The sequence below is a fragment of the Diadema antillarum genome, unplaced genomic scaffold (assembly GCF_040938485.1).
Source record: "Diadema antillarum isolate AM-2024a unplaced genomic scaffold, OU_Dant_1.0 seq00000180_RagTag, whole genome shotgun sequence".
In the NCBI taxonomy this organism is placed as follows: domain Eukaryota; kingdom Metazoa; phylum Echinodermata; class Echinoidea; order Diadematoida; family Diadematidae; genus Diadema; species Diadema antillarum.
This window is the reverse complement of record NW_027271247.1, coordinates 714,689-724,486: the sequence shown is the minus strand read 5'-3', so window position 1 is coordinate 724,486 and position 9,798 is coordinate 714,689. Positions and strand designations below refer to the sequence as shown.

The 9,798-nt window shown below is 39.9% G+C and overlaps 1 protein-coding gene across 1 annotated transcript in view; it reads left to right on the top strand.

Annotated features, from left to right (window-relative positions):
- The first annotated feature begins 3,575 nt into the window (after nucleotides 1–3,575).
- Nucleotides 3,576–9,798, top strand: part of LOC139728449 (phospholipid phosphatase 1-like) — a 35,780-nt gene continuing 29,557 nt past the window's right edge. The window contains exons 1-2 of the mRNA XM_071639390.1: nucleotides 3,576–3,749; nucleotides 5,448–5,779. Of these exons, the coding sequence (XP_071495491.1) occupies nucleotides 3,717–3,749; nucleotides 5,448–5,779 (365 nt within the window). The 5' untranslated portion in view covers nucleotides 3,576–3,716. The remainder of the gene's footprint in view (nucleotides 3,750–5,447; nucleotides 5,780–9,798) is intronic.

Genomic DNA, 9,798 nt, shown 5'->3' with positions numbered 1-9,798 from the left:
AAGTGTTGCTCTCTCTCTCTCTTGGCCTTTCAACTTTGACCTCTGACATTTGCCTCTTAAGTTGCCAAAAACAGCCCTGCTCTCGGGCAGCCTTAGCACGCAGCTTCCATTAGTCAGTATTACCTGTAAATAAGGGGGACCCAGTGAAGTGTAACAGGTTAATTCGGCTGGCAGGGAATCTCAAAATTGAATCAACTCGGACTGTTTTGGATACACAATTTCGGATAGTCTGCAGAGCTATCGCGATCATCATTTTGAAGACATTCTGTGAATTGCTGCACCTATTCTCAAGGCGTCCATCTAATGGATAGAAACTTTTCCCGTGTTATCTTGAAATTGGGATGAGTTTAGTAAACACTGAACTTCATTGAAGTGATGACCACAAATTCTGCCATGCACACTAGAAATGAGAGGACGTGTTTGATGTGGGAAATTTTAGTTTGTTTGTTTCTTTTTTTTGTCAGTAACATTTCCCACGAACATCATGGATGGCATTTCAATTTATTGTAGAGTGTTACCTCTCCTCTCTATCTACACAAGTTTTAACATAGAAATCCATTTTGTTGTTCCATTTTGTGCATAGACCTATGTTCTATAGGTATTTTGTCTTTTCATATTTCATTTTGAATCGTAATTACAAATGCAGGCTTAGTAGACTTTAGCAAATCATTTTGAAACTATATCATATCTTGTTCCTGATGATGTCAAATGCCCTCCCACTGTAGTGATTGTAGTGATTTCAATAGAAGCAAAATTTTTGTCATGTGAGATGCATAGTCGACCTACCAGCAACTGGAAAGTACCCCAGCAAAAGGAGCTGTGGAGGCCATGCAGAATTTTTTATTTTGAGCCTGCTATTTATTTTTAACCAAATTTTACTGCCAGTGTTTGTGTGTGACAGTCATGACCAATCAGAAGAACCCTGTTCACAGATGCTAATGAATTGGCATTTTTCCACTGATGGCCAATGGACAAATCTAGGGACTTCGTTGGTCAAACTGCATTTACTGAATTATTCAGTAGGGATACAGTAGCACATAATGTGGGCTCCCCCCCCCCCCCCCCCCCCCCCCCCGCCAGCTCATGAATAATAGTTAAATTATGTTGAGATTCCTAGGCCTTTGCACTTTGCACTCAGCTCTAGCTGTCTTCAGTCACAACTGACAGTGCTAACAAAGGAGTGAGGACCTTTGAAAAATAAATAAACAAATATGTGTAACTTGAATGCAGAGAGCAAAGTCAGAAAGCCTTGGGCAAAGGCTAATGTTTGTTATTCTGCCCCCTTCTACCAGTGCACTGTGTAAGCACAGGTGAGCGTTCTACTCACACATGACAGATATCAGAACTGCCTGGGAGGTTCAAAAAGTACAATAACACCTGTGCATAGAATCATAAGTACCAACTCGAGAGGAATAGAGGGCGGCACATCTGGGTGCATGGAAGTGGAAACATTGAGGAAGTGCTACTGTGTTTGTGCCTCCTTTTCTGCTGTTGAAGTACCGGTCTAGAAATCTAAAATGCTTGAATATCTATGATTGTGTTTGTGTGGCACGTATCATCATCACACACATGGTGTGTGTTCTCTTTATTTGTTTGTGTGTGGGGGTGTGTGTTTGTGTGGATGTGTCTTTATATTTATGAGGAGGTTGTTATGACGATGAATGTACTTTTAATTATTTGTTCCTTCTTTGCATCCCCAGTTTTGTGCAGTCTTTAAAAGTGAGTGTGATTCATGTTACTGGTATGGCTCTCCATGTACATATTTTTAGAGGCGTGGAATTGTCATCTATGGCCAGAGCAGGTGCCATATGAAAAGTGTATCATCAACAGCACTTGGATAAAAGACAATAATGTTAAAAGGAAAAATTATCACAGGGGTACATATCTACTGTACTGTCAAAGTGGATATTTTCATGCGACTAATTTTTTGCACTCGGCCACGTAAGAAAAGTTTCACATGTTTTTAATCCCGCTGAGTCAAGACATCAATTACTGGAAAATATGACAAGCAAAAATATTGGCTTGCTTTTATTTTCACACCAGCTCCTGGTTGCGCAAAATGCGTGAAAATTTCAATACTGCGAAAATTTCCATTTTTACGGTATATTGATTTCGTTATAGTTCATGGTCATGAACTATAAATGTATACTATTTAATTCTTATTTGGAGAACCCCAAGAGGCCATACCTATGAGCCTAGACAAATCAGTGATGAATACACTTTATTTACCACAATAAATATAGTATACCTGCAAACAATCAAATTGATAGGTGCAAAAATATTGCCAAACATGCACGGAATAAGTCTCCAAATTGGAGGGGAAGATAAAAACAATTTCAGAAAAGAGCCAGTTCTCCCTCAGACAGAGTGTAGATGATGTTGCAAAAGAACCAGAGACAAAACTGAACAAAAGAAAAAAAGTATCACAGGGGTACACAAATAGTGATAGACAGGAAATTCCTGTGCATGCTTAGCTGGATGCCATCATCAAACCAGATGGGATCTGATTTTTTTTTTTTCTTCATGGACAGTCCCTCTCGAGCCTTTTGAAATGATGTATTTTTTTGCTGCCAAAAAATACTGCCAAAGTACATTTCAATGATTCATGCATTTGATCAGTAATGACAATCACTTGGAAATACAGTATGAATATTTTACATAGTGTAAAAGTGAAAGCCTGAGACTTGCTAAAATAGCATGCACCTTTAAGTTAGTGAACGGAAATCATATCATATAGTATTGCAATTCATACACTGAAATACCAAATTATCAAAGTTACCATCTATATAAAAGGAGCACGGAGAGAATAAAATATACTAAAACAGGCACAAGAATAAGATATGCTAAAACAGGCATGAAAACAAAATGATAAAAGTTACTGACAATATTAAAGGAGCATGGAGGGAATAAACATACCGAAACAGACACAAAAACAAAATAAAAAAACAAAGCAAGACAAGATATCGCATGAGACTACTTATGTGTTAACAGTACAATGTACAGTGCAGTTCTTAGTAATGTTTAATACAAAGAGATCAAGCAAATTCACATAACTTATTAGTCATTAGAGATCATGATTTAAGGATTTTAAGTCATTGCTAAATTATAAAGGACTCCTGATGGGAATAGACCTTTCAAACAACTTTTTGAAAATTTGTGCGTCTATTATTTCAAAAGTTGTTCTTGTGGACCAGAAATCTTTACCATTGGCTTGCCCAATATGGCAACAAAACTGTCATTCATGCTGGATACCATGCATTGGTAGCATTATTTTAAGGACTGGTGAAATAACAACTCATCACTGAGTTCTCAGGGAAATATGTCCATACATTTTACTGAATTCATGAGTTAACTGGCCTGTTAACCCATTGAGGACGAGTCCAGAGTATACTCGGGCAGGTTTCTGTGGAAAATGCCTGTTGTAGACTGACTTCCTTGACTCCCTGTCTGTTCTCCACCTGCCCTCTCATCTCTCGCCACCCCCCCCCCCCCATCTATCTATCTATCTATCTCTCATTACTAGCTACAGAGTACATTGATTAACCTAAATTCTCTCCTATTATTATTGTTTTTGTTCTCCTATAACAGTTTTGGTACCGTCACTGGTGCTGCTGATTCTAGAGAGTCCAGACCTACCGTTCCAGCGAGGGTTCTACTGTGATGACGAGACCTTACGATACCCATACAGACCGGACACCATCAGTGTTGGGGTCCTGATGTCTGTTGGACTTCTCGTGCCCATCACCACAGTAAGTTCTCGATTGGTTGGTTTTTGATACGTCATGATCAGAGCAGACTCTTTTTAAAACTCGCAAGGGTGCCTTGTTTGGGACTATAAAAAGTGTCTCTGCAAAATATCATAAGTTGCCTTGTCTTGTCCTCATTGTAAAGCATCCCATAGGCAGCTCCTAGGAGGGTTCCAGAAAGACATCCTCTTGCCACACTGAACTGTAAAACCAGAAATGTTTGCGGTGTGAAACTTTCGCGAATATGAGCCGACAGCCTTTTTCACGGCATGACACTTTCATGAATCGCCACTGACCTTCAGTGCACTGTGTGGACAAGAACTTCTGCATGGAACGTAGTCTCCTCACGAAAGTTTCATACACATGAACATTTCTGGTTTTACACTGCGTGTTCACATTGATCCCCTCGTCGCAGGGACAGTCACCATGACTAAATGTCCAGACTTATATCTCAACTGTCCCTGAGCTGTGGGGGCAATTGGGACTTGGGGCGAGCCCTGCCACTTGAAACCAGACTTCGTGCATGCACACATTTGATGAATACAATTGGGCGCTACAATGTACTGCCCCAGGTCACTCTCCCCTCCAAATTTCGTCCCTGGACCCGAGTTGCTTCACAGGGACGAGGGGACAAGTCCCAGTGAGCGTTCACATTATGGTTTTGGGAGTGGAAAGTCTTGTGGGATGGGACTTTCCCTGCGACGCAGGGACCAATGTGAACTTGGAGACAGTAATACAAGTATTTCAAGTTCATGTAGATTTTTCAGCTGGACCTTTTTTTCTGTTTCTTGTTTTTGTTTAATATGGGGGAGGGGCACTGATGTATCCCCCTGAGGAATTTGATGCTATTTATAGATACTGAGGCACTTCCACTCCAACCCACAACTGGTTCATTCTCTCTGTCAGTCTCAGGGTCGTGCTTTCCCTAGCAAACTGAATTTGTCATCAGATTATTGTGTCCCGCCTTGTCTGGACCAGATGGTTTTTTCAGACTCTGTTCAAATCCCAAGGTTCTCCTAGCTTTGCTAGGACTGTTTGTCCATCTGTCTGCCCAGCTGTATGTTTGTCTTTCTGTCTGTCTGTCTTCCCTGTCTGTCTGGGTATCCATCCATGCCGTTGGGACCAGGGCCTCATCAACAGCAGACAAGGAAACAAAAGAGAAAGAGGAAATATGGAATGAGTACTGATTTTCAAACTCGGCTGGACTTTTCACAACACAGCTCTCTCAATTCAAAGTGTTCTCAGCTGTGGCCACACATTAAAGAGTATCTCTAGCTGAGATCATGGAGCTATCGTTGTAGGTCCATGCTGAGTTGTAGGGCAGTCGGTGACCCTCTTTTGGAAGTCAGTCAAACCAAGTAGGTATGACACACCCAGTGATGCATCTATGGTCAAACTGTCATCAGTATTGTTGATTGTTGTCAAAACCACCATGAAGGTCAATCTTTCACTGACAGTGATATATCAGAATCTGATCGATACACAATGAAGAATATGCTAAAAGCCCATAGATCTATATCTACGATCACATGCAAGAATGAGACTTTCTAAACTTTTTCATGAAATTTGCCATTATGATTTAAAGTGAGAACAACAGTGTGTCATGTGTATGGTTGATTAATTTTGCAATATTTTATATGGTGGTATGTTTAAAGAGATGGCACCAAGTTGCGATGTTACTATGTTTCCTCAACCCCACAGATGTTTATTTGTGAGTGGATGCTGTACCGCCATTGGGCCGAGCAGGGGTCGTCGTGGCAGCCGTACAGCCGACAGAAGGTCTGCTGCTACAAGACCCATCCCTGGGCCACGGCACTCTACTCCACAATTGGACCCTTCCTGCTAGGGGGCGGGATCACGCTGCTCCTGACGGACGCCGGGAAGCACGTGATTGGTCGGCTACGGCCGCACTTCATGGCAGTCTGCGAGCCCGATTGGTCAGCCATCAACTGTACAAATGAGGATGATTTCTCAATATACGTCCAAGATATCCCATGTTTGGGAAACGATACAGATAAGCTCGCTAATGCCAGGTATGATATACATTCTTTAGTTCTTTTTCACTCATTGTATAATGTTGCAATGTAGCTTCAGACATAATCATTGTCATAGTTATTCTCTAACTCTTTGTCTGTTCATATCAATCCTTGTTCTTCAAATCAATGTCTCAAATCCTCTGTCGTGCAGACAGTGGAAGAAGCATGTTTGATATTAGCACTGATAATTTCCTTTTTCACTATGAATAGATGGCTAACAGCTTACTTTAGAGGGGGCCCTTAACAAGAAAGCAAGACTTTGTCACACTTTGTTATGCTTTTAAACAAAGGGATGGAAGGGACTGTTTGGATTGTGACAAAGTTGTTGAACCATGCCAAGCCGCTTTCCATGTGAGTAAGAAAAAAAGAACTGAAAAAAAAAATCAAATTGCTCAATCACAGAAAAGCTGTGCAGAAAACCAAAGATCAAATAGAATATGAAGATTTGCAGCCATTTTCACTGAATTGCTGATAAGAACATTGAGAAGATGGAAGTTATGGATAATAAAGCCATCTTGCTTTAGCCTTAGGAACACTTGTGGAGACAGATGGAAGCGGGTGACACAAACACAGTATACTAGCTATAAATTAGCTATATACTAGCTAAATACTCAGGATTAGGATTAGGATCAACTGATTAGTGTTGTGGCATTACAGTCACAGTAAGATAGGGGTGTGGTGATTTGTTAGATGTTTACCACTCACAACCATTGGCGACCACAGTAAAGATGGGATGTAGTGAAATTGTGGGATAAAAGAACCCTGCCAACATTATGTTTTGTAAAGCAAGGACACTGTTCTTTAATTCAGTATGTTCAAGATTACATTGCTTTCTCAGTTAGTTTAGATTTTTACGTAGCTTGAAGTTTGTATATTCTATAACCATTTTTATTTTTGTGGCATCTTGAATTCCATCGGTAGTAAAAACTCTTTAAAGAATAAAATAAAGAATTTCAGTTTTTCTTCTTAATGGGAGGACTTACAAAATTGTAATCTTTGTATGCAATGATAGCTATTACTCTCCTTCAAGTCAAATGTGTGCATCTCCATTATAAGAACTCTCTTATTCAGGGCAAATAGAGTTCACTATTCATGTGATGCCACACTGACAATTTGAGCTTTTTCTCCTCCAGAGAGCTTGTACATCACAATCAGTTGTGATGATGTTTGGAGAGCGTGTAATTCATGAACTTGACTAAAGCTGATCAGGCCACCCATCAAAGCTTAGTCAACATTTGAAGTGCGTGTTTGCTGGACTCTTTGTGCCTTTTGTCAACATTTCCATTCCTCTCGTTAGTCATTGATCTGTTGGTTTCTTTGCTCTGCTTGTCACACACTGCCTCGGTTGGCATTTTATATAATTCTCCAGCCTGTCAGCCTTTAATACATGTAATTAATCTTCAAGAGACCCTCCATGATGTATGGTACATTTTAGCCTAATCCTCAAATATGTGCTGTTGTGGTGATGAATGTGTGTGTATATTGTTTAGTTTTGAGCAATGTTTGCGCTTTGCTGCACTTGATTTCACATCCATTCTGAGCAAATTTCTTGTTTAAAAATAGAAAAGAATTAACCTGTTTATCAAAAATTCTGTCAACTGGATCACAACAACATGTCTGTTGTCAGAAAGGCTCTCTGCAAAATTTGATGTATGACAAACACAGAAAAAAAAGAAAAGAAAAACATAGAGGAACCCCGTGTGATATTGAAATAGATATTAAGCAGGGGGATGCAGTCACTTATAGGTGCATTTATGAACTCATTTCTGCAGTTCTTGTGCAGAATTAAGGTTTCCGAACAAATTTCGGAGAGTTTTGATTATGGAGCTAGAAACGAGTTTCTGAAAAGTACAAAAAGTGCAATCACAAACATGTTTAAGCCAGAAACGAGTTGAGTTGATAAATGCAGCGTTGTTGTGAAACACATTTATAGTATGGACCTGCCCACCCCAACCACTGCTGTCTAGGCCTATACATCTCCACTCCTTCAGGGCGCTTGTGCCGTGACAAGGCCTCCCAACTCCCGCGAGACAGATTTGATAAATGCAACAACTCAAAAGGTGTTTGAAATGCGTTTTGATAGTTGGTATTGAAATGCTTTTCAAACATGGTAAAGTTGATAAACCTCACCTACTAATAGTTCATTGATGGTCTTTGACCCTTATACATCCGCACTGTATTAGCAGTAGGTAGGGTCAAGCCCTGCTGAAAAGACAGTGACCTTGACACCATGGCAACCCCTACCCCCCCCCCCCACCCTCTTCCCCCATCCCCCACCCATCTCCCTTAGGATCTCAAACTTCATTGTACTCTGGTATTAACCTCTTCAACTTTTCTTGATCCAAAATGTGTTCTTGTCTCAAGAGTAAGACATTAAACTCGTCCTTGAATTTATGTGGAATATGATTTCTTTTGGCATTACGCTGCAGCTGTCCCTTCGTAAATAACTTAGTATTTCGTCAGTTGAAGGCAGGCATATGGAAGCTATATTTGAGAAGGCCACAGCAAAAAGTTACTTTTTTGCTACACAAGAGCTTGTAAACCACAACTACAAGTAATCCTTTATGCTGTGTAGGGCCCTACATCAGTTCTGGTATTCACACAAGTATGCTGTAAGAGTAATTTTTAGCATTTTGTGTGATTTTACTTGAATTATACATACCTTAACAAACAACACTATACAAGTATTGTGCAATTCATCTGTGTAATGTCGACTACAATTTTTTTTTTTCAGAATCACTCCAACTCTCTGAAGGATTGAAGGCATAAAATTGAATTTATATCATATAATTCCAAATTCTGTTAAAACTCCTCAAAAGCAAGAACCCTAAAAAAAAAAGAGCAGTCTTTGTATGATAATATAGTAAAAGAGGAGAGTCACAAACGGTAGGCCCTATAATTGCGAGCCATTTTAGCATCTATAATGAGAAGATTGTTGTAGACTAGCAACCAGGGGCAGGCTGTCACATTTAATCCCGTTTGAAATGCTGATTCCTAGGGTCTTCTAGTTCATCTTCATATGACACACGCAAACAAGCAAAATACAACAAAACAAACTAGATGCACCTGTTTTCAACTTTGGTAGCACTCTCCCATGACATATCATACAGAGAGGCTTCAAAACCTTTTTTTTTTTGCCCTTCAAGAAGTGGAAACTATCAGGAAGTTTGGGGAAGCAGTATTGTTTCCTTAGATTTCCTTCGTAAAATCCGCATCTGCCCACGATGTAGGTCATGTTTACACGCCTGAAAACAAGTGTCAGAATAGCCAGCCCACAGGCGGTCAAGGTCATTGATTTACTTACACACACACACAGACACACACACACACACACACACACACATACACACATACACACATACACACACACATGCACAGATTCTCCCTGACACGTCTACCAAAGGGGTTTCGGACTTACAGAAGATTTCGTTTGTAAATGTGTCAGAAACATATTTCACGCTAATGAAGTAAGATTTGTAAATCTGAAAGCAAATTTAATTCATATTTCTCCCAAACGTGTAACTTCTATCACTTCAGCAGTCAAGCAGTGTTTTCCAGTCTCAGGTTTTGCTCAATTCTGGGTACCGGCACACATTTATTGTCTGAATGACCTGATTTTCGTACGCAATTGTGGAGATGGCACTTAGCTCAACTCTTCTTCTTTTTTCTTTCTTTTTTGTGCTCTCATGATCTGTGCATTTACATACATAATTTTGTGTGCAAGTGTATCAAAATTTACATATTTAATTGACAGGCTGTAGTGTCTGTGATACTGCTGTTGTTTGAAATATTGCTTTTAGTTGGTGGTTGTGGCAAGAAGATGCATGTCAGTCCAAGAACTTGATGAGAAATGTGTTGTAGAACTGTGATTAGGAACTTGTTTTAGGAACACAATTGGAAGCACGTTTTAGGAACATCATTAGAAATATGGTTCAAAAACTTGATCAGAAACATGTTTGAGGAGTTCTAGGAAGGCAGTTAGAAACATGTTTGAGGAGTTCTAGGAAGGCAGTTAG